The 26,378-nt window shown below is 35.7% G+C and overlaps 1 protein-coding gene across 1 annotated transcript in view; it reads right to left on the bottom strand.

Annotated features, from left to right (window-relative positions):
* Positions 1 to 26,378, bottom strand: part of LOC140234202 (probable 3',5'-cyclic phosphodiesterase pde-5) — a 116,031-nt gene that overhangs the window by 3,970 nt on the left and 85,683 nt on the right. The window contains exons 16-24 of the mRNA XM_072314269.1: positions 25,584 to 25,652; positions 23,960 to 24,074; positions 23,237 to 23,376; positions 22,042 to 22,128; positions 19,092 to 19,124; positions 14,533 to 14,686; positions 13,692 to 13,847; positions 10,863 to 11,035; positions 3,415 to 3,526 (exon numbers count right to left, since the gene is read on the bottom strand). Of these exons, the coding sequence (XP_072170370.1) occupies positions 3,415 to 3,526; positions 10,863 to 11,035; positions 13,692 to 13,847; positions 14,533 to 14,686; positions 19,092 to 19,124; positions 22,042 to 22,128; positions 23,237 to 23,376; positions 23,960 to 24,074; positions 25,584 to 25,652 (1,039 nt within the window). The remainder of the gene's footprint in view (positions 1 to 3,414; positions 3,527 to 10,862; positions 11,036 to 13,691; positions 13,848 to 14,532; positions 14,687 to 19,091; positions 19,125 to 22,041; positions 22,129 to 23,236; positions 23,377 to 23,959; positions 24,075 to 25,583; positions 25,653 to 26,378) is intronic.

Here is a 26,378-nt window from a genome sequence, read left to right as displayed (position 1 = left end):
GCTGCATTCACTCAATCTACATTTCTCTTTGGCTTTTGGATTCCTTTAAATGATAGCCACCTACTTTGCAATAGCACAACATAAAGGAAATGTTCGTCATACAGTTAGTAACACAACGTTGCTGTGAACACATTCATTCGTATAATCAGTCACAGCATTTGCAATGTTTAATTTTGATAATAATTACTATCATGTTGCAGTAAACAAAAATTGACCGTAGTCTAGCCAATCTATTAAAAAAAAAAAAGAAAAAGAAAAACTAATACCGGAAGCAGAGTCACACACATGTATGTTTCTCCTGTTTGCTTTTCACAGTAATCATTTGCATTATTGCAGTGCTGTAATTTCTCACACAGCAAGCAATGACTGTAATAAAAGTGTCATTACAAATCATCAAGCATATAAGAGTAATTTGGGGAAACATGGGAGCACACAACAGAACATTCTTGAAGAGAAAGAATGAGTTCAAGATATAGAGAGGGGTGATTCTTTGATTGCAACAGATGAGTTCACGAGGCTAAAAAACTTGACAAAATTGATGCTATGATAACAGCCAGTTGAATTAGTGAATCAGTAATTAATTTTCCTTCATCCCCTAAATAAAATTGGTAAATTTCTTCCAAATTGAAATAATAAAAAAAAAACAGGAGCAAATGAGAGATATGCCCTGGATGTGAGTCAACAAATCTTGTATTTGCTTCTTTGGTCTTTCATTTCTATGTGAGTTTTAACACTTTCTAAAAATTTGAACTTTTTCTTTTGTGCATGTGCAAGAAATAATTCTTGAAGCATTTTTAGAAGCAAATGCAAGATGAAATCCAAATATTTAAATAGTATTGGTTTAAGTTTAGTCACAGATAAAAAAAAAATAATCAAAAACGAGATAGCTGTGTAAATTTGGTATAGTTTTAGGGAAAAAATAAACTTGCAACTTCTTTTTTTTTCTGTGGCTGCCATCATATCATCCACAATCTATATCTAAAGATTAAATTTACAAGAATACAACATAAATACAAAACATTCTCCTTTAACAACGCTAAAATGTGGGCATTTCACTACACTGTAACAGACGTATAGTTCAAACACACGGCAGGCTATGATATTAGGAAAATGCAACAGTAGACTTGAAATGAATTAGAATGAATTACTGAAATGGTGGTCCTACATATTTCACACAACACCACAATTCTCTACAGCATCATTGGGGAATTATCTCTTGTTAAAAAATAATGTGAAGATCGAGCGTGGGGACCACACCTGTTGGTAAAATTCCTCGAAGATTTCAAAAGCGACCTTTCGCTGGAGATCAAATGGTTTGCACACCGCACACAGGTCACACGCCGTCATAGCGATCGCTTTGATGAGATGTCTATGAGAGTTACAATAAACATCCACATTTCTCGTGCTTTTGTCAAAGAAATGTGCTAGACATTTAAATAAAAAGCATAATAGCACTTGGGGGAAAAAAAGAGCAAGATGAAATAAAGTGACCTCAAAGGTGAATTCTACCCATGAATAATTATAGTCCAGATGAATGCTCTAATAAAATGGTAATCATTCTGATTGTTAAGAATAAAAATAAAACAATGTATTGCAACACTCCTAGCATTCAGAAAGTCCATATATCATTTTATCACAAAGTGTTGGTCAGATATTGATGGATTTACCTAATATAAGTCTTTTCTTAAGTGCAAGCTGTGGTTTGGTAATGGCTGCAAACAATATACAGTGTATCTTCACACTGTCCACAAAAGTGTTAAAGTAAAATATTCTCCCTCCTTACACGTACCTCCTCCATAAAGTCAAGAAATTAATCCACAAATCTTTGGAGAATTGTCCTGTTTAATAATGATTTGAGGAATCAAAAGTACACAGGCAGAATTAGACAAAATAGACTGAAAATTAAATATTAAAGTAACTGGGTTTTTTTTACAGAATAAAAAATAATTCTAATTCCTGAGGTTTCTATAAAAACTTACTCCTACAATTGTATGACTACAATAATGCTGCCCTGCCATTTCTTACATCATGTCAATTGGGGAAATTTTTAAAGTAGAAATAGTTTTGTATAACAATTTTTTTTGAAAACTAATTTAAAAAAAATGCTAAGAACTCAATAAAGATGTGAATAAATGAATAAACAGAATGAATTTGATTTGGTAAAGGAAACTTAAAGAAGTTGTTCATCTCAAGGCAAAGAAGGGGGAAGAATAAGGGTGAAATCTGGGTTTTGCGTCAACATGCTGGTTTTAGACTCATTACAGAAATGGGGAGTAGAATGGGGAGAATTTCACTTTTTACGTACAAGATTCATCGACAACAGTAGACTTTAGATGCATTTGTAACATACAGGTAAGATTTATCTATAAGTTGAACAGGAAGTCATGCAACAAGAAAATCTGTTGATTTTCCTTTTTTCACTAATTTTTTCTCAACCTTTCAGTGTAAGAATTCCTTTCTATGAATAGTAGAAAGAAATAGAATCTGGCATTTTGCTTTGACTGTGAAATATTGTTTTGTTGAACTGATTTCTAGACCAGCCTCTTTTCCAGTGTTGCTACTGTATTATCATGGAAAAGATCTATTCATCATGTTGCAACTATGTAAATCAAAATAATACTATCAATTCATTATTTCCCATTTCCTTTTTGGTATACTTGTTATATTGAATTGTTGTGACTAAAAATTAAATTGTAAACTCACACCAACTGTGTTTACATTACAATTAAAGAATACTAGTGTGTGCTGTTTTAACTCAGCTCCAAAACTCGTCACTCTTCCATGTTTTTGAAATGAATGAAATGATAGCTGGCTTGTCTGCCATTTGATGTCAGTCTTGCTTGTCATTAGACACAAAATTATTGACTGTTCCTCTATGCCAATTTGACTATTAAAGGTAAAAACTGAATAGCAATCTTTCTCAAAATTTTGCATCACAAAAGAGAGATAAAACAACAACAAGCTTTTCCTTGGATTACATCATAAGAAAACAGGACAACTATTAAAGAAACCACAATAATTTATAAAGTTTTTTAAACATCACTGGGGGAAGGAATGAAAAGGTATTCTACATATAACTAACAATATTACATATTTGAAAGATGGTACATGGCACATTGATTGATTCATGAATATGCATAAGATGGTTATCCATATTCATCTTTCTCACATGAATGCCTTAGAACACAGCACATCTCACACTTAACACATGCAGGCTAGCACATATACACTCATACACACTCATCCATATTCACACGGGTACACATAGATACACAAACACATACACTGAGAGAAAGGAAGAGAGGAAGAAAGACAGCGATGCACACATTGCATGTCATGAATATGCATGAATACGAGTAATAGGAGCTCATGCCTAAACATCACTTCACTGAGGAGGGATTAAGCTCCGCCTACCTGTTGGTAGAACTCGTCGAAGATGACCTTGACTGTTTGCTGTTGAATGTGCCATGGTTTAGTGTTGGCGGCTAGATCGCAAGCCGTCATTGACAGTGACTTCACGCATTGTCTGAGCAACGCAACAGTTACAGTGAATTATGGGGAGGTTTTCCAACGTTTTGTTTTGTTTTCATGATTGGAAGACAATCAGAAAGATAGCGAGAGAGAGAGAGGACCAAAGGGTGGATTGTGCAAAAGAGCAATAGCAGGCATAAACATTGACATCAAAAGCAGACAAAACAAAAATTTAATTTATGAGGCAGTTCATGAATGAAATATTTAGAAAAGTACAAGAAATAAAAAGGCAATATTAAAAAATAAGCATTAATGTGATATTTCAATTTGTCATAAAGCATAGATTGATATGATATGTATAGCAATTAAAAGCCAGAAACCAAAAACAATCATCATAAAGAATGTGTGGAATATAACTCGAGTGTGACACATCAAAAAGTTGATGTGATTTATTCATGAAAGATGAAGGAACAGTGTACAATGATGCAAAAGTCAAGCAGAAGCATGAGGTCAAAGGTCATACAGTAATCAGTGGCAAGCGTCGGCACAAACAAAACATGGGGAGGGAAAAAAATTGAGCTCCGTGTTAGTCAATGATGTTAGTATGCATACATGACACATTTACTACATATAAGCAATGTTAGTCAGCATTTAGTATGGGGTGGAATCAAACACATTTTTAAAAATATAAATAGATCCCCATCACTTGAATTAGTCAAAGCCTTTTAAGTCACACGGGGGTGGTTTCATAAAGCTGTTCTTAAAGTTACGAACGACTGGTGATCAGTTCTGATGTGCTTTACTTATCAGAATTTCAATAATTCAGCACAAGAACCGATCACCAGTAGTTCTTAAGTCGTTCTTAACTTTAAGAACAGCAACACCCCAACGATTAGATTTGGTTTTTTTTTTTTTTTTTTTAGATATGATAGTATTCCTCATGAACCAAATAACAAAGATACATTTGATGAACAAAATTCCTACATCTCTTTGAGGAAACACATCAGAGATATTAGAAAAGGGTATCATTTCAAAGCATATGTCAAAGAAAGGGTGATGAGGATCTCAATTACTGTGAGTTATAAAACAAATAATGCATATTTGTAGTTCTGGCAGGCTTGGTCATCAAATAATTTTTTTTTTAAACCCACAACCCAATAATTGATTTCATAACCCAAGGTAATAAAAAAAGACATAAAAAAGTACTAAATAGCTCTTGCAGCATAGTACAGTACATTATATAGCAATCAGTTTCTGTGCTCAGCAAATGATTATAACCGTCATTATTATAAAACCATAAAGATGTGTTTCTATTTAGTTTTTTGTTAGCATGAGTCTATTGTTCAATCTGTTTTTATGGCTGACTAAATGAAATGGGGTATAATTTTTCTTTCTGCCTGTCTGGTCTAACTATTGATTTATGATTCTCCATCGCAATCTATACATTAATATTGAGAAGAATCGTAAAAGAATCTATAAGATATATTTGAAAATTGTAAATATTCAGTACAATTTTTGACAGCCTGCTAAAATAAAGATGCATCACCTGTGAGTACATGTTATATATAAAGCAGAAACAAAATTGTCACTATTCTAATACACATGCTCTAGTTCTTTGTTAATGACATATATAGCCATACAAAGCTGTAAACAAAATCAATCTTAAGGCAACAAATCAAAGCAAAGCAATAAACCTTCAGATCCAATGTGTATCACTATGTATTCATAATTAAATGGTCATACTTTATATGATAGTTTGCCAAGTATAGACACATTGTTGTTATGGTGACACTTTGTATGTTGGTATTGAAACTGAATACTCTTAAGATTTTGCATGAATGAAAGGAACATTGTGACATTAATCACTGCTATACCATTTTCATAACGCATATTTTCCAGCTAAAACAAGTAAAACAAAATCAATACACATTTACAAATTACAGTCAAATTACTTCTGTAACAGAAAATAAAAGAAATATGAAAAAGAAAGAAAAATAACACAGAGAAATTATATATAAGATTCAGAGAAACATTGATTGAATTGAAGAATGATGAGTATAAAGGAATACAAAGTGTGGGGCTTTTATTTTTTTTTTCATAAATGGATAGTATAGTGAGGAGAAAATCAGATGATGTTCAATGAATAAAACTGCATGGAAGGCAAGGCTCTGAAAACAATAGAGAGAGTTCTCAAAAAATAATAACCATGACAGAGAAAATACCATTCTGACAATGGAGATCAGAAGAATTTATATAGTGTTAAACAAGAGTACACATGAAAAACATCCAACTGTTTTTTTTTTTATAATTTTGTTATCATACACATAATGTAACCCCTGAAAAACCAAAACAACTCAAAACAAGTTAGTAAACAAAACTACCAGCATGAAAAGACTTTTCTGAAAGATTTTATTTTACCAAACTGACACGTTCTATGAAAACAGCAGTGAAAGTAAATCAATTTTAGACAAAGCAATACTGATTATAATTACTAGCCATCTTCCAACATTGTTCAAATGCAGCCTTTAATCGGCCTGAAGGTACATGCATGTCCTATCCATACTTCTAAGCTGCTAGCTACCAAACAAATCGAACTAGATGTTTCACTTATTTTCTGTTGCAAAATCAGAAAGCAAATGTGACCCTTCATTCCAATAGTCCCTCAAGTGATCCCCACACCAACAAAAATGAATTTTGACAATTCTGTTGTGTTTTTTTTTTTTTTTTTTTTTTTTTTTTGCATATTATATTGTAGCTAGTCAGGGGTGGGTGAGCATTACAGAACTCTTTAAAGAACACTGTTAAGCATGTTAATGAAGCAACATAAACAGAGCTCCTTATATGGTAGCTTTAGCATGATTTCTCAGTACAATGAAATGTCCGTCTCCTTGTGATATAAAATGTGACCACCTAGCTCAAAACCCACAAAAAGTAGGCCAAAATGAATTTCTACTTTTCTACGTATTTTCAATAAACTAAGTTTTAAACTGATATATTACTTGTTACAATTAGACCATCCCAACCCATTCAAAAAGTGATTGAAATAAAAGAGAGTTAGGAGGTGCAGTCTCAAAGAAAAGGGAGAAAAGAGGATCTAAAAAATGAGGGGCACTCAGGCATGCTGTGCAGAATTATCAATAAAAATAACAGTGAAAGCAGCATCTGTCCAAAATAAATATGGGTAAAAAATGCTAATATCTTGATTTTGGTTTTGTTTTAAGACACCAAATGTTGAGAGTATGTAGAGAAAAAAATGACTCTCTCAGGTAAGACAAACTTAATACTGGGTAAATTGGAGTTTGTCAAACCTAGATGACATATTTTGGTCCATTGGGGAGAATCATAATCTCTGACTTAATGTGGGTTTGAGCTGGGTTGTCACGAATAATGAACAGAGACTACGTGTAAAACGAAGAAGCGAAGCATGAGGTAAGAATGAAACTTCATCGCAACATAGATTGAAGACAGATGAGAAGAGATGAGAAGAGACAATAAGGCTGACATCCTTGCAAGAGGCAAAGCTTAAGTTGAGATTAGTTTGAGCTTTTCTTGCTTTCCAATGATCGTCTCTGATCAAAGAAGCAAAATACTTCTGAATCTGACGTCAACGCAATGCGCGAGTCCTTCACATTTATGCTGATCCATGACACAATTTCCTTTCATTCATGCAGAGCGTATAATAACCGTACAAAAGATTAGCGGGGAGTTTTTGGAATGCTGCGGTATTCTTATATCCCATTGTATGATGTACATGATATTGCACACAAACACACATATACACACACTCATTGGGGTTGTAATTTCTTCTTTCATAATCATTTAGCCATTTGTAGAAGCTTAGCACGCTTTACTTTGTTCGACAATGCTCTTCACCTTGTGTTACCTACCTTTTCTTGTTCGAAAATGGCACACATCAGAGTTAAGTTTACTTGAGAATGTTTGTTCAAAATGGCTCAGGTAAAAAGGTAAATGGCTTGTGTTCTACAGAAAGTTGTGATTGGCAAGACTTCAACAACCTTGTGCACAAAAGGAGACATTTGAGCATTACAGGGCAAACCTTTGTCCTACACATGTACGCCCCATTACCATTATTATTACTACTTTTGTGCCTGCTTTTTGTCTTTGCTGATAAAACAAAATCTAAACAGGATAATTCATATTCATTTGCTAAAACTTTAATTTTTCTGAGGTTAGGGATTGAGACAGAGTATTTAAAAAAGAATATAGGTATAAATTACACACCTGGTATAATTTGTGAAATAATAACTAAAGTTCCGAGAATAAGAACGTAAACCTTGGAATGACAGAAGAAGAGTATAAATTTATAACTTCCTTTTTTCTTTTTTTTTTTTTTAATACTTTGAAACAGGCAACAAAAATATATTTTCACATGCAAATATGAATGATTTCTGGTTCTTTTTTTTATTTTTTTATTTTGTAAGATTGAATAAAACTATTGACTGAAAGGTATGAGATTTTTTATTTTGTAAGATTAAATAAAACTATTGACTGAAAGGTACAAAAATATGTATCGGCTAAAGTGGGCAATTGTCAATCAAACATAAATAATTAATGAAATATGTGTTGTTGAAGTCCTGCTGAATCTGAAAAGATTTGTTCAGAAAATGGATCTAAATAGTTGCCAATGTTGTGGACGGCAAAGTGAAAAAAAAAATCATGTGAATGGTATAGAATGTGAATGGTAAAGAATGGGGAACTTCTGACTAGTGTGTGAAAGGAACAGATCGATACAAATGGAAATAGTACAAACTGTAAATGTGTGAGTGTAAAAAGTACTTTTTAGGGGTTGGTAAATATTGTAAAGCACAGGTGTGATGTACAAGAGAGCTAAATTAATTATCATCTATAAAAAAAAACTCTTAAGATAGTTTTATATCAATATATATATTTTTTGAACATTTCTTTCAAACTTTTATTAAAGTTTACCTGGGTCATCTCTGTGTGTGAAATATGTATACTTGAATAGTAGATGTAGTTAAACTGGCTTCAGTTATTTTCTTTTGGTATAACTTGAATGACGGTGTCTTTGCTCTGCTAAAAATGTTTTGTACCTCATCTCCACACCCAGTGCCCACTTACGTAGATCATCTGTATTAATCTAAAATCAGTGGTTGAATAACTGTGGTATTGAAACTGGTTTGAACATAGCTTTAGTAACTCACATTTGCTCTTGTTTTATGTTTGTATAAAAAAGGATAGCTTAAAAATTAGAAAGTAAAAACCCTTCATAGTGACCAGGAAACAGTGCAAATATGACATCATGATATACAAAATATATCGATATTGTTTTGGTCATTTTCAAACTGAATGAAAATAGTCTGAATTAGCTTAGTAAAAAAAAAAATACATAGACACCACCAACATGCTGCATGCTGAAATATGAACAGAGGCATGAGAGCACAAGGGTGACTTTAATAAATGAAGTGAGGATGATGGATGGTGAGATGCATGGACAAAATAACAGACAGACAGACAGAATGTAGATGGGTGACATGCGGCTGAAGGACTTTGTCAATGGGGGGGGGGGGGGGAGGCATACTTTGAAGGGTGCTTGTGACATTAAATCATTGAATGCCTTCCCTACAGGATTTTGAACACTCTGTAGACTTAGATTTGGGAACCACCAGGTTTCCATAGAGAGACCAAAGAATTATATATTGACAACTTTTCATAACAAATTTGGGCCATCAAATGAAGAACTTTTGAAAATAGATGGATAACAAGGAAATGCCCTTATCATTTTTTTTTCCATTCAAAGACCCGGGCCTTGTTTGATGTAGTTTTGCAGTATATGTCCCAATCTCTGAAAAACATTGACAGTAAACACTTTCAGTAATGATTGCTCACTGGGTTCCATAATTCCTGCGTAACAGGTTGCAATGACTTGCAGGCCACAAAAATGAAACAAAACTTGGCTACCATCTAGTCAAGGAAAAAAACTTGACGATAAACAAAATGTATCTTTTCATCTTTATTTCAATATTTCTCTCTTCTATTTTTTCAGAGGGGCTAGGAGGTTTGGGGGAAGGAAAAGACAGATCAGCACAATGAGGGTGGCCACGTATGTGTAGAGACACAGGTAGAAGAGATGCGAGTGCAGGGTTCATGTGTGCTTTATAGAAGAGAATGATATAAGCACCAAGGCAAAAGGATGTAAGTCCTTCAGAGAACCCTGGAGTTCCTGTTACCGTGGGAACGCAACATCATCACCACTCCTCATCAGATCCCCCAGGGGGGTCCAGAGGTAGCCACCACTCATTATCACAACCAGCAAACACAACTGCAGTCACCATGCTCAATAACTCAAATTGCACACCTTCCGCTACCATTGATACAGTGGTATTCCTCAGTCTGATAAAAATTCTCTCCTTTAACTTCGACTGAAAAGGAAATGCATAAATCACCTCTTTCCCAACTGGACCAAAGCATTTTAGTTGCTGCTTTCTCCGATGCCTTTATGTTCAAACTGCCAAAATAGTTTTGTAAAAAAAAAAAAAAAAAAAAATTTTCTCCCCCCCCATCTCTCTCTCTCTCTCTTTCTCTCTCTATCACTCTCTCTTTCTTTTGGCCTGTATCTCTTAGATGATATGTTTTTTATAATTTTAAAGTGTCTGCTTGATATGGTATCCTGGTCTTTGTAACTATTTCATCTTCTCTTCTTAACTATATCTCCATCTCCATACCCCTCCCCTCTGTCCTTATAATCGTCATAATCATTTTTGTCCTGGTGATTCATTACTTACTCCTCTTTAACCCCCTCCAGTTCCTCCCCTTCATCATTATCATCATCATCATCATCATCATCATCATCATCATCATCATCATCATCATCATCATCACTACCATCATTTTTGTGCTTGTCCTTAGCTTTTTCTTCAATCTCATCATTCTCTGTGCCTTCTCATCACCATCATAATCATCATTTTTTATACCTGTCCTATTTTATCTTCCATTTCGTCATCACTATTAATTTCATCTTTCTATCAAGATTCCTAGCTTCCTCCTCCTCCTCATGCATCATCATAGTTATCACCATCATCACTACCACAACCATCATCATCATCACCACCACCACCATCACCATTATCACCACCACCACCACCATCATCATCATCACCACCACTATCACCACCATCACCACTCCCACCATCACCACCACCATCATCATCATCACCACCACCACCATCACCATTATCACCACCACCACCACCATCATCATCATCACCACCAGCCTCCCCACCATTACCACTCCCACCATCACCACCACCACCATCATCATCATCACCACCACTACAACCATAATCATCATCACCACCACCATCATCACCAACCCAGCTCATCTGGGCCCCACCCGCACGCTCTCGCCTCACCTGTGGTCCGGGTTGTCCCAGGAGAACTTCTTCTCCTCCACGATCTTCTTCAGCTTGGCCTTGTTGGGGAAGAAGAGGGCCAGGTCAGTTGCTAGGATGGCGTTTCGGATGTCGCCAAGGACCTGTTTGTACTCATCCGACGACAGGTGCTTGAAGATGTTATGTCCATCATTCTGAGAAATAGAAATACATACAGGATGACTGATTTACCCCTTTCACCCTTAAATGTGTCCATTAAGCTCAGGTGCTACCCTCTGATGGCATATTTACATGGTAACTTCAAAATCTAAATCAGTATAATCAATGTTAAGTATTGCTAAATATACAAAAACTGTTTCTAGACATAACTGTCTACAGTTCTGATTTATTGAGAAAAATAGTTATACCTCCTTTACTGTCAGGCTTTATTGCAAAATGTCTATAGGTGAATAGGATGTTTTGTGATACAACTGACCTACACATGTGCATCAACATCTCAATCATTTTTTAAATCACATCTCCCAATGGTGAACAGTAGCTTTAAGATAAACAACAGCTGTAGTTGACATGGGTGCAAGAATTTTAAGCTACTGAATAACTGTATCGTCCATTTATGTGGAAGGCAAAATATGCAGTTTGGTTTAAAGTGCAGCAGTGGCAATCACAAAGCATGCTGATGAGAATTTCAAAGAAATCATGTACTTTCTTGAATTGAATTGAACTTGATTTATTGCATTTCACCATCAAAAACAAAAAGAACTTTCTTTTTTACAGGCATCTATAACAAAATGATATGCAAAAGAGCAAACAAAGATTCCCTTTGATGAAAAAAGAATATATAAAGTAGAGTAAAAATACATTTATGAATCAATCAATCAATCAATCAATCAATCAATCAATCAATCAATCAATCAATCAATCAATCATAGTTTATTTCCAATCAACAAAAATCAAAAACATGTCATTAAATGATATTGTTCAAACGCTTGCAAAAGATTCATGTAATATACGAGACAAATTATAGAACAACATATATGTACAATAATAAAGAGGAACACTGTACAAATACTACGTGGGCGAGCGGAAAATAAATTCGATTATGGAAAATAGTGATCCACTAAAAAGCAAAGCTTGTCGGACGTGGATCGCTAGATAAATAATGAATAAATGATATACTATTCTATAACAATATACATGTAGTTATTTTGAGATACACAGGTCGGGAAAAAAATATAGAATACCAATGCTATAGTGCTCGGACACATTTAATTGCAGTTCTTTGAAGAGGATTGTACAAGACTTATGAGTTACATTCGGATAAAGGCCATCAGAAAAGAAAGCTCGCCAGTGGATTGACAGAAGAGATATGGTAATGGGTGAGATGTAATGGGGTCAAAAACATGTAAAAAGATGCCTTAACCCGTTGAGGACGGACTGATTTTGCTACAACACGCATTTTCCACAGACACCTGCCCGAGTATACTCGGGACTCGTCCTCAACAGATTAAGTGTCATGATCATATGTCACAGGAAATTACTAGCCACTTTGAATCACAGTAAATCTTAATCTTAATCCACTCCCTAAGAGATTTTGAAATCCCCATATACTTGAGTCACAGGCAAACCAGACTCCCATTAGGAAAGGGCTGATATTACAGGGGGAGAGAAAAGTATTGGGCGTCTAACAATGTGCTCTTTCATGCATGATATGTATTTACCATGGTACAATAGTCATGGCGATGATTGTATGATGATTAATTGTAAATATGTAGGTTGGTGCAAACATTACACTCTGGCTGCATGTGAGTAAACATCAATGATTACATGGCTACACAGAAAAAGTGCAGATGCTAAGTATTCATGACGTGTAGATTCAATCACTGTCAAGATTGAACTGCTACATGTTCAATTTTAAAAGAGAACGAAACAAGTATATATGAGGAATGAGTGAATGCAGAAATGTTAGTAGAATACATCAGAGAAGTTCGAAGAAAATGCAGAAATCCTTTACAAAAACTGAAGAGAACTGAAGAGAATTGTCCAATTATTCTCACACTACATGTACATAAATGTGTTCTAATATTTCTGCATTTACTCAATCCTTATTAGGTTTCAATTAAATTCAATTCAATTTACTTGGGTTTCATTCTCCTTTGAAAAGAGAATGTGTTCATATTGCCTCTGTATCATCATGTTTTTTCATTGGTGACATACTAAAGTGAAAGGGTTTATGCCAGAAAGTATAGCACTTCTTATCACATGGCATTAGTAGTATCCATGTGATTGCATCCCAAAGGTTAAGACTTGAGATGTGTTTACACATGCACATCTTGGTAACTGTGGGCATTTATGTGGCCACAGCGAAAGTATTGAAGGAGATGCAGTAACTTAACATGCTGATTCAAAGTAATAAATGCAATATTCTAAGAATTGTTGGGATAGACTCTGTATCTATTAACAAAGCTGGCACTGGTGATTACCAGGTGGCTTCAATGAACTTGTTCATATCAGAAAGAGTGTTCACACTGGCTGCATATTTTGATCATGATAATGTGGTTGCATTGAGATGTTGCAGGATTCTTGGTGTGTTCATACTACCATGATGGTGGTGATCACAATGTTTCAGGGTTGGAATGAACAAAATTTGAGAGATAAAAGTTTGTTCACTCCTTCCAGATGACTCTAGGCAATGCAAACACAAGCTCATGACAAGCATAAAGTTATGGAGTGGAAAGGTATTGTTCATATCAAAGTTTGTGGCTGTATAGGAGAGCATTAAGCTGGAGGATGTGTTCAGATTAAAGTCTGAACTTGCATTGGAGAGGATTAAGCTAGAGGGTGTGTTCAGACCTGGAGGATAGTGATGGTCATGTTGAAGTGGTGGTGTTCCATGGTGGAGGTGGAGTAGACAGCGGCCAGGGGCGAGGCAGTGTTCACCATGAAGGCGTTGTTCTTCCCCCTGTGGTCCAGATCGTGGCAGAGACAGGCCACAAACAGGGCCAGGGCCTGAGAGGGGGAAAACATTAATTCCATTTTTGACTCATTAGCTTCACTACAATGAGTATAGAACTGTCAATGATGTCATATAGGACTTCTTTTACCCCAAGAAAAGATGTAAACCACAGAATAGGTGACCAAGATGGAAAAAAGGATGCTCTAACGACATAACCCTGGACTAACTATGAAATTAATCTCTGAAAATTGATATCATGAAATTACTTTCAAAGAATGAATGACAAACGATATCATTTGCATAAATTGATTTTATCACTGTAACAATCATTACAACTCAATGCAATGCCCTGCAAGAATTAAGAGACATATGAAAGTCACATTGGATTTATGATCATGCAAAAATGAGTTGTTGTTTTTTGTAGAGATAATATTTTTGCATTCAAATTTCATTAAAATACAAGTGGTGTAAGACAGTAATTACAAGATGAAATAATTCCAGACTCCTACCAGACTAAATGCATTTTGTAGCTTGCTGCTCAGAAATCTGAAAGATTATGATAATCAAGCAGTATCTGGTGTTATGTTCCCCAAACACAATTAGGAGACCTTAAATTGTCTTTGAAAATTGTGAGAAGACCCTAATGGCTTCTGAGTATGATTTGACCACTCCAGTGGTCAATCAACCATTCCCCAAGAGAACAATCCTTTCAGGAAAGGTGTTCTTGTTTCCACCGACCTCGAGTGGGGTGAAGAACTGTTCCTTGCCGGTCTTGATGACCGTGTAGATGCTGTGAGCGACGGAGAAGGCGTGCGTCCAGTTGTGGTATGGTACCCGACGATAGTTCTTCCTAACCGTCAGGATGAACCGGCAGAGCTCGTCATAGTCGAACCTTGTCCGGAACGATTAAACGGAAGCCACGTCAAATGAGGGAAAAGATGATAACACACCCTAAGAATACCATGGAGGGCAGTTATACGTCTGGTACACCCACTTTATGGTTATCAGGAAAATATGGTAATCACAAGCACATTGCAGCATCTAAACTGAGAAAATACTGGCAATATATTGTCATTCACATGTACATGTCACCTGAAGCTGCATTGTCCTACATGTATCTTAACTTCATAAGTGGAAAATACTCATAGTCAATTTACATATGTGCTCTCCTTTCAGATAAATTCTCACAAGACTACAATAAAAAGGAATTGTACTTTCACATAAAATCAATGATATTTCAAGAACAAGAGGACTGCAACTGCATCTTACCTGAGGATAAATTTTGTTCTGCATTTTTTCTCTCTTTTTTTTTTTTTTTTTTTTTTGGGGGGGGGGGGGGAGGAGGTTTGCAAACCAGGGTGTTGTTGGAATTCTTTGGGGTTGAGGAGCAGTATAGGGACAGGTGGGTATTTCTGTACTGTAATTTCATCAAATATAACAATGCAGGCACGGGGAGCATATGACATTATAATCAATAGATCTATCTCTTGAAGTAATCAATGCAGAAATTATGTTTATCCAAAAGGGTACTCAGGGGAATACCACTTGCCAAAATACGTGTCATGCTATAAACGATGAAAATTGCATGAAAACATCTACATTTGTTCCTTAGTCACCTTACTGCACACATATTTGTCCTTCATGCTAAAGCAGTTCGGAATGAGTAAAGTAACCCGTATATCCCAGGGAAATGAAATTGCCATAGGGAGAACTGAAAAATCTTTCTGCTAAACATTTACGATTTTATCTTCTATCTTCAATATTTTATAGCCAGTCATAATGTCTATCAAATTGATTTTAAAATGAAATTCACTGCACACTACATAGTTGTTTCATCTTTTGGACTTTCTATATTTCTGATTGAACTTGAGATTCTCAAAATGTCCCTCTAGTATACTGTATACGCCAAATATTTCACGAGGTTTTTATTTTTGCGAATTTCGCGATTCAGGTGCTGTTCGCGAAATTAAAGACACGCAAAAATATTGACTCTTGTCCCAATGTGGATGTGACGTACACATGTACATTTCTCCGATCAGTAGAGGACTTCACAATCGCGAATTTAACCGTTCGCAAAATCGTCGGGAATTCCCAATTCACGAAAATTTAGACTTGCGAAATATATGGCGTATACAGTATTTCAAAAAAAAAAAAAAGCAAGGTATTAACCAGGCTTGACGTATCTATCAAGCTGACAAAACTGGAGAAATGTTTTCAGCGTAATCATTATCAATCCAACTTCAATGCTTGAAATAATGAGCAAGCAGAAATCATTAAACTAGGAAACACACAAAAATAAAAGTTGAAGCAGCTGCTAGAATAAAGGCAATACACACAAGGAAATACTTCAGATCAGTAATAGAAGTTTAGTAGCAAATAAATTGAGAGAAGTGAAGAAGAAAAAATGGCAGAAAAGATATTAGAGAGTACGTTCATCTATGGGAAAGGCAAGGTAAAAGGAGAAATCAGAAGCTAAAATGCAGAAAATCAACCGGGATTTAAGATAAATAATGCTGTAAGACTTCTGCTGAAAAAAAGAAAAGGAAAAATCCAAATATGGATGCACAGATTACAACAGCTCTATTCAACTGGGGCACTATAGATAAAACATAATTTTGTTTGGTTTACAAGAGTACTGCAGCAAGGTAAATTATTTTGTTTATGATATCAAATCTATGAAACAAATGCAAGACTGTTATCACATAGTCCAAAGGTGAAACTCACTCTCTTTAATTCTCATGATTCAAATTCTGGATTTCCCAAACCAATGGGGGGGGGGGGGGAGAAGAGATCAAAACTTGAGCAAGGTTGCAGCATGTTTTGGAACTTTTTGCTTCTCTTTATTCATAATTATACTATCTTTACATAATGATGGGCAGAGCATATGATGTGAATTATATGCAAAAAAGGTTCCCCTGTGTTTAAAAGTTGTTGTAATCTATTAATAGTTTACCAGAAAGAGTCAAAGGTTCTCAGAGTGTGCAAAAAAAAAAATGATTGAGTGCAATTAACCCATTCTGTACGGGAACCTGGTGGCCTGTGTATTAAGTCTACGGGCATTTCAGAACTCAGTATAGAATGGGTTAATCTGTTCTGGAGGCAGGTGAAAGTGCAAAAGGTGCTTGTTCATGCTGGGGTACAATCCAAGGAGGGTGACCTGGCCCACTACCAAATGTGAATTCCTGCTTTATAAGGTCAAATGCACTGCACAATGTAGGCAACATTCCTAGAAAATTGCAATATCCAGCTGATAAGAATTAAAATCAAAATCAAGATAATCTCCTCTCTTCATTTATTATTATCATTAATTAGTTACTTAGTTTGTTTGTTTGTTTCTCCCTTTCCTTCTCTTTTTTTTTGGGGGGGGGGGTCATCAGAAATTCTGGATTTCTGGGAATCTTGTTTTTCTAAAACTTATCAATCACAATGAAATCAGATTTTTTTTTCAATATGAGTGAAAACCTATAACTGGAAAAGATCACCTAATATATTTCTTTTTGCTAATTTCATAAGATGCCTCATAGTGAAAATGAATAGACAATTGATAGCATGGTGGTCCTGATTATATAATCAAGGCATTGTAGGAATGCATGACAACTTGTGCAGTGTAGTATTCAAGTGAAATAAACACTAACTAAAAAAAAAAAGAAACTGAATAACTCGCATTGTTTTCCTTCTAAGAACTATGCCCAATGTGTATAAACTTCTTTTCTAGTCATCCACTTTATTCTATTCTTGCTGGGGTAGGGGAAAATCTTTGCATGTGACTAAAATAAGGCAGGTGGTTGTTAGTTGAACTGCAAACTGATACCTCGGTTAAGTCATCTACCAGCACTCTCACAGCAAACTAACGCAAATGTATTAGTCGCCAAAGGGTATTAAATGAAAGCAGCAGTCATCAAACCAGAGACATGTGAGTATAAAGCAGTGGCTGATCCAGAAGGGGACGCATCGGGCGTGTGCCCCCTCTTTATTTTTGGTTAAAACTACGGAAGAAAAAGACCCCCCCCCCCCAACCCTTATTAATTTTTACAAAGGCGCCTCCTCTTAATGGAATTCCTGGATCCACCCCTGTAAAGGATTTGGATATATAAAGGAAGTTGTTAAAAATTGAAGCCAAAGTGATAACAAGGCAGTATTCTACATAAACAAAGGTGTAGAATCTCCTCTGCCTGTCAGAAAAAAAAGCTTACGATACTACCTTCTCTCCCGTGAAATTTCATAAAAATGACAAAATATACTCGTTTTGTTTGATTGCTTGTTGTTGTGTTTGCTGATTTGACCAATTTTCAAGAGTTTGAAGAGCAAAATACAAAATATTGCTTTGAGGATCCCACATATGAATACAACATGTGGTTGCTAAATAAATGTTGATAGAAAATTCAGCACACACACAAAAAAAAAAACACAACAAAATATATAAAGCGCCTGAGGGAATTTACTGAGAAAAGGCTGTTTGGTAGCATCTTCATTTTTTGTTTTCCTTTCTTTTTTGATACTCAGTATTTAGATTTCCCATTCTCACTATATTGCACTTAATTCTTCATAAGTGTTGTACAGTCTGTTTCAAGGCGTAAAATGCATTGCAGTCTAGTTCTATTTTTAGAAAACATAAAATTTGCTTTCTCCAGGCTATAAACACATACCAAAACATATTCACATGATAACATTAACCATGAATAGAATATACATTAAAGTTACACATGTCTCTGATTTGATAGAGTTAGGCAGTGCAAAATGAGAGTTAAAACCAACACCCATCAAGCTTTTGATGAGGTCTTGTTGGGTCATTATCCCAAAGATCATAGAGTTAGGCAGATATCTGGTACTACATCAACCCACAATTTATAAAGTTAGGCACTCATTTGGCAGAATCATTTACCCATTCGATAATCCATTACCTATAAAAACCCAGTTGGTTCTGTGCATAGTCAATGGAGATGTGAACAGGAATCTCCTAGGAAATTGTTCACCTATGTTTTCAGCTCATAAGGTTAGGCAGTTAAGCAACAAACAAGCAGACTTCAGACCAGAATCTTAGGCTTTCTTGGGAGCCATGCCCTGAAATATTTCAATTGTGACAGACTTAGCATTATACAGTTGTATAACCATGGTAGATACTGATGAAGACTTCTGAGCAATAGTTGCCTAAGTCTACCAAAAGGTATCAAACATCTGTGACCAAAATCTGCCTAATTCTATGTGAATAGGTTGCAAAAAAAAAAGAAAAAATGCATATCTGGATTCTAAGGGTTAAATCTGGCTAGTTCACACGATCCTCACACTCACTCCTATACCTTTGCGTGTGATCTGGATGACCAGGAGGTGGGCTGTGAGATCACGATAAAGACAATTTTTTGGTTTTTACCAGTGAGCAGAGATGCAGTTAGGCTTGGGGAAGTAAGATGGTAATGTAGGAATTAGGGGTTGTTAAAGTCATAAGACGTGAGGGGAGGTTATAATGCTAGTGAAGATGGAGGAGGAACTGATGATGGTGGTGGTGGTGATGGTGGTGGTAGTCAGGGTGACGGTGATGGTGATGGTGATGGTGAAGGTGACGGTGACGATGGTGATGGTGATGATGGCGATGGTGATGGTGATGGTGATGGTGATGGTGGTGGTGATGGTGGTGGTGATGGTGATGGTGATGGTGGTGGTGATGGTGGTGGTGATGGTGGTGGTGATGGTGGTGGTGATGGTGATGTTGATGATGATGGTGGTGGTGATGGTGGTGGTGATGGTGATGTTGATGATGATGGTGGTGGTGGTGGTGGTGATATGGTGATGGTGGTGGTGATGGTGGTGATGGTGATGGTGATGGTGATGGTGACGGTGACGTTGACGGTGAAGGTGATGGTGATGGTGATGGTGGTTATGGTGGTGGAGATGATGATGGTGGTGGGGATAATGATAGTGGTGGTGATGGTGGTGGTGACAGTAATGGTGGTGATGGTGATGATAACTTAATGGTGGTAATTGTGATAGTGATATTGACTTAATGTACACGTAGGAAGGGATTATCAGAGTCATACAGCAGAGGGGAGAACATGATGAGGATATGATGATACCACGGTGGTGAAGGTGGTGCAGATGGTGGTATGGATGGTGGTGATGATTGTGATATACATGAAGTGGTAGTGACAGAGATTGTGGATTGATGTTGATGGTGATGGTGATAGTGCTATTGAAGGAAGGGATTATCAGAGTCATAAGACAAAGGGGTGAATATGATGAGGATGTATTTATGGTGATGATGGGGATGTGAATGGTGGTGATACCAATGGTAGTACCAATAATGGTGATGGTTGTATGACTGGGGGGTGATCGTGGTACAAATGGTGGTGATGGTACATGTACGTGGTGCGGATGGTGGTGGTGATGGTGATAGTGATGGTGGTGGTGGTTGTGATGATGAATTATGGTTATGATGATGGTGGTGATGGTGATGGTGGTGCCAGTGGTGATGATGATGGTAGTTGTCACAGTGATGGTGAGAGTCATGGTGAAAATGGTAATGGGGATGCTCAGAATAGTAGCGATGATGACAGGTAGAAGATTGTGTAGAGAGTGATGGTGTTGGAAGATAAAGATGACATACTGATGATGATGATGATGATGATAGTGATGTTGTTAAAGTGAAAGCCGTGATGAAGTGCTTAACACGGGGTTTTGATGATGATCATCGTCAAGATGGTTGAAGTGATAACAACAGTTAAAAAAGTGGCAGCGATAGTGATGACTGGTGGTAGCACAAGTAAAACAGTGGGTGGGCAATTGTGATGATAATGATTATGATAGAAGTGGTGACGATGATAATAAAAGTGATTATTGTTAACAACAAGATTGGTATGCTGATGATGGAAGATATTCATGGTCGTGACACTGATAATGACAAGAGTAGGAATATGACGATCATATAGTTTTAATGCTGGTGACAGATGATTACTAGAATCATCTAAATTTGACAGAGACAGTTGCAAGTGTTCATCAATGTTGTGGCAATAGTTACCACACACGAGCACAGTTGTAGCTCAAATAACAAGGATACAATGTTGTACAGTTTAACAAATGTTTCACTGGTGGGTACAAATTGTGGGAGAGATGTATATACGTGTGCAAGTTGAGACATATTCTGACTTGAGAAAAAAGCTAGTCATAGCACGTTGTGGCTGCAACACATACAACTATGTTGCAGACATGTTGCTGATAACTGATGATGATATGTAAAGGAAGAGAGGTCAAAATCTGGAGACAGTTTGTATTGTTTGCTCTGGGATAGGAAATAATATGTGTCTTGAATGACAATGGAGATGCATACAGACAAAATGGCATGATATTTGGTGCAAAAAGAAAGAATGATGAAACAAATCACTGATATGACTTTAAACATTAAAATGGATTAGAAGATGCCAATGAATGGCAATATTTCTGAATGGTGGAATGAATATGTTACAGAAGGAAATTGAAACCAGAAAATCTGATATCACAATAGTATCACAATATAGGAACAAGTGAACATACATATCCATTGATGTTAGTGCATTGACAATTCTACAACCAATAAAAGTAATAATGGAATTATAGACTTACTATTGATATACCACACAGTCTATTGTAGAGAACATTAGTAGTTATGTCAAGCTAAAGTAGTGGAGTCTAACAATATTACTCACTGAATATGAAAAGTGTCAAATAACCTTAAAAATGAATAAGATTCATGATGATGATATCAGTGAATGTAACGGCATGCAAAAATTGAATCTTTCAAGCAGTGAATTTTGCTCTTTTTGAGTAAAATTTGTCAACAATTTTGTGTTTTTATACTTTCAGTTCACAGTCAGACAAAATACAAAACAGTGTGTACAGCATGCACTTGTCATGCGAATTAAACAATCAGAATGGAAAAATTTGGCGATGAACACATAAGAAATATAATCTGCAATGTGCTGAAACACAATTGTCCACTTATAATAAAAAAAGTTAACACATAAAAAATTCACAACACATTTTCTGCAATTATTATTTCCTTAGTTTGAGAAACATTCAATGGAAAGTCACATGCAGCCACTGCTGGAAGCATTTACACCTTCTGGAATTGCATACAGAATATCTAATGAGGTTGGAAAGTGAAATTTGTGAGATCAAGAACTTCTTCATGGTGCGATCTCGTGACATAACTTTCAAAGAGGCCATGAACACTATGTTACCATAGAAACCGTTTCCAGCGACCACCAAGCCAGGACTTACTTGTTGAGGTTGAACATATCTTTAAACATACAGAGGACGTAGAGTGGCTTGGCCTCCTCATCCAAGCCCCAGGGTGAGAAGTCATATCTATAAAGAAAATCGGGACAATAAGAATCAGACACAAAAATATAAGGTATATCTTACTTTCATTTTGGTTTGAACGGGAACAGAAAAAGTTACAAGACTTACAGCAGGTCATTCAAAAAAATGCTCTTGAGTTTCTTAAAGGACAAGTTCACCTTCATGTACATGTGGATTGAGTGAATGCAAAAACATTAGTAGAACACATCAGTGAAAGTTTGAGGAAAATTCGACAATACGTTCAAAAGTTATGAATTTTTTAAGTATCTGCGCAATTACTGCTGGATGAGAAGACTACTACAGTGTGTGATGTCACATGCGTACAACGATATAATGAAAATAAAAAGAGAATTTCATAAAATCTTACTTTTTGAATAAAGCGCACATTTTTTGGACTTGTTACTGATGTATGTTAAGGATAATAATATTCCCCTTGACTTCTGAAAGAGAGAAGTCGAGTGTTCTTTTGTTATGCAAGAAAAGTGAAAATAAGGTGAATTTTCTTTATACTTTCTTTATACCGTTGTACTCATGTGACATCACAAGCTATAGTAGTCTTCTCATCCAGCCATGACTGAGCAGAAACTTGAAAAATTCATAACTTTTGAACGGAATGTTGGATTTTCCTCAAAACTCTCACTGATGTGTTCTACTAATATTGCTGCATTCACTCAACCCACATGTCTATGAAGGTGAACTTGTCCCTTAATGCACACCTTAGTATCAGAATAAATCTATTCAAGCTGGATGTACGGTAGAAATGTATGAATTCCCTTGACTTGCTGCTGATGTATGTTAAGGATAAATCATTTCCCCCTGCTTTCTGAAAGAGGCATGTCAAGTGCTCATGCATTATGTTAGAAAAGTAAAAATTTGCTCATACTCTTAGAGTATTTTCCGTACATAGAAAGTGTTACAGTCTTTCCATCCAGCAATGACTACACCAAAACTTCAAATATTCTCTAGCTTTTTAACAGATTGTCTGATTTTCCTCAAAATTTTATTCATGTGTTCTACTATTAAACATTGTTGCATTCCCTCAACTCACACATACAATGTACATTTGGGTTTCCTTCTCCTTTTAACACTGCACCACCTAGAAAAAGTAGCATACCTGGCTATTTCAGGCATGGGGTCCGGGAGAGCCATGTGTCGGAGACCCTTGAATTCATCGTCCATACACATGGCATGGTAGCTGAGCACCTCTAGCGCCACCTTGTGTTTCTGCTCCGACCGCCGGATCTTGTCATACAGCTATTTTTTTTTTTTTTTCAGTCACAGCAGAGTCAAAACCGGAGTAGAGGAGTTTAACAATACAAAAATTTTGAACTAAAGCCTAAAACATAAGGCGATATCACTATTTTCTTCACTAAACCTTAACTGTAGCCAGTTTAGTGTAGAAACAATTTAGTTATAATTATTTTTCACATTTTGTATATTCAACAATATCTAACATTGATTATACTGATTAGATTTTTACACTGGTTGTTTCTATCCCTAACTCACATTTTAGAACTATTTTGAAACACCAAAGCTGAGTTTTAGTTTCATCTGCAAATGGTAAATAATGCCTTTAATGGGTTAGAGAATAGTTATATTTTCAAGAGAGTACAAAAACTTTTTCATCTTTGCAACATTTTTGCAAAATAACATCAATGTTGATGTCAAATATATTGTTTTAAAAAAAATTGTTTTGGATTACATTAACAACTGCAATGTTTTAAAACGAAGATCAGTATTTTTGAGATCCAATCGAGATGTTAGGTCTTGTCAGTCACTTCAGGGATAATGTGCTGGTATATTTGTAGGTAATTGGATGTCAATATGACTACTGTACCTTTGCATGGTGGAGGGCAAGGCCGCAGTACACAGCAAACGTCTCAAATGCCTGCTCATCGGCTCGAGTAAAGTTCCCATTTTTCTTGTTCACCATCTGTACGACTCCGATAACACTGGGAGGATAAAGCACAACACAAATTTAGATGACTTCATTTGATTTACAATTTTCTTCATTCTATTCCTGAGTTACTGTCAAGTAATAAAAAACCTTTAAAGGTATGATAGAAGAAGAGAGGGAGAGGGAAAACCAGGAAAAAGAAAATGGTAAAGAAAAAGAGAATGAAGACAATACAGTCCTCTTTAAGAAATTAATACGCAACATAATAAAAAAAACCATGAAATTGTATAAGCCTTTCCTTTGCATAGGCATATAGGCCACGTATTCAAGATTTTGTTTCTGCGATCAAGTTTTTATCATGTTTTGTTTCTATGTCTTGCTTTTGCAGAGCTGAGTGAAAGCAACTTTTAAAGGTAGGGAATCCCATTTGCATGCCTTAAATGAAGAGTTGTATAAATACAGTGGTATGGTGAAGAGAGTATCATTTTAGAAACTCCCATAAAGTATTGAAAGTGGAAGGTAACATTTAGTACATTTTTATTGACCGTTAGATTTTGAATTGAATTTTTTTCGGGGCTCACCGTAAATTCCAATACATTACTAGGCTACCTTTGCAGACCCATGCACTGCATGTGTGTGCATCATGTATATTTTGTGAAGAAAGTTCATCAAAACTTACAAACATTTCTATATACATTCTTGCCACACACTCTATATGTTATTACATCAACTCTTATACTTTTAGATTTGTGTTTATAGATAAAAAAATACAGAAGACTGCAACAAAAAGGCTTAAGTGTGGCTGACACACAGAACTACTGAGTAGTTGAGTTTTGTGCATTATTCAAATTGTAGATAACTGTTGACTTCCAAATTTCTCAGCAGTGGCCTAAACAAGTCCCCTGAGGTTCATATTTAATGTTTTGCTGCATTTTGGGAGGTCTGTAAAAGGTATCCCCTACCTTTAAGCTGGGTGGACAACAATATAATAATACACAGGCAACTTTCATTATAACAAAGTCCTCAGGACCAGCAATTTCTTTTGACTACTGAAATTCCATTTTAGCCGAACAGTACAATATATGAAGAGTTTGTTTGCAAACACCGACAAGTCAATTTTTGAAGATTTTGAAGTACGGTCTCTGTCATAAAGTACAAAATGATATATTGGTCACTACATAAAGGTACATTTTTGAAGTTATGGTCGAAAGAAACAAAAATTTTCTTATTATTCTCTTTATTTTTCTTGACCTTTAATCGCAAATATCTCCATTTGGCAAATATGGACTTATCGCTTTTTTTGCGAACAAACTCTTCATAAAAGATACATAGATGATAATTTAGGGTCTCAATTTGTACCTTGATGTAACAAGAATTTTATGATAATTGTGTTCGTTGTAACAGGGGTGCACTGCATTTGTATGAACATCAATATCAATATTGATGAGATTAATTCAAATCAGACATGGCAGTCATGTTGAATACAAAGACATTATCTCTCAACAAATAACCTACAACAATTCTGCACACATCTAAAAGCAAGATACAGTAAGTGCTCTCTTACCTCCCTCGAATGTAGATTGGCATGCACAGTATCGTTTTGGTCCTGTACCCAGTCTGGAGATCCACCTCCCTGTGTGCAGATGGTGTAGATATGACAGGTATACATCATACGTAGGTTAACATATAGATAGAAAAAGGTGAATAGATAGATACTGAGACAGAAAGGCAGAAACAATAGATAAATAGAAATATAGATAGATAGATAGATAGATAGATAGATAGATAGATAGATAGATAGATAGACAGATAGATAGAAAGACGACAGGAAGATAAGAAGTAAGACAGAAAGCTAGATAGACAGATAGATGAAAAGATGGATAAAGATAGCAATACAGATGTAGATATGAAGAGTTTGTTTGCAAAAAGCGATAAGTCCATATTTGCCAAATGGAGATATTTGCGATTAAAGGTCACGAAAAATAAAGAGAATAATAAGAAAATTTTTGCTTCTTTTAACCATAACTTCAAAAATGTACCTTTATATGTAGTGACCAATATATCATTTAAAAGGTATTATTTTGTACTTTATGACACAGATCGTACTTCAAAATCTTCAAAAATGGACTTATCGGTTTTTGCAAACAAACTCTTCATATATATACAGATAAAAGGGAAATAGATAAAAAAATAACAGATATGCAGATAAATGAATGGGTAGGAAAAGAGAGAGAGAGAGAGAGAAGGGGGTGGGGTAAGACATGAAATTAGACAAAGATAAAGAGAGAAAAAAAGAGAGAAAGAGAGGAAAAAGACACAGAAGTAAGTGTAGTTTGGGAAAGAGAAATATGTCTTGAAC

The sequence above is a fragment of the Diadema setosum genome, chromosome 10, assembly GCF_964275005.1.
Source record: "Diadema setosum chromosome 10, eeDiaSeto1, whole genome shotgun sequence".
Taxonomy (NCBI): Eukaryota; Metazoa; Echinodermata; class Echinoidea; order Diadematoida; family Diadematidae; genus Diadema; species Diadema setosum.
Note: the sequence above shows the minus strand (reverse complement) of the source record. Positions and strands in the feature narration are given on the sequence as shown.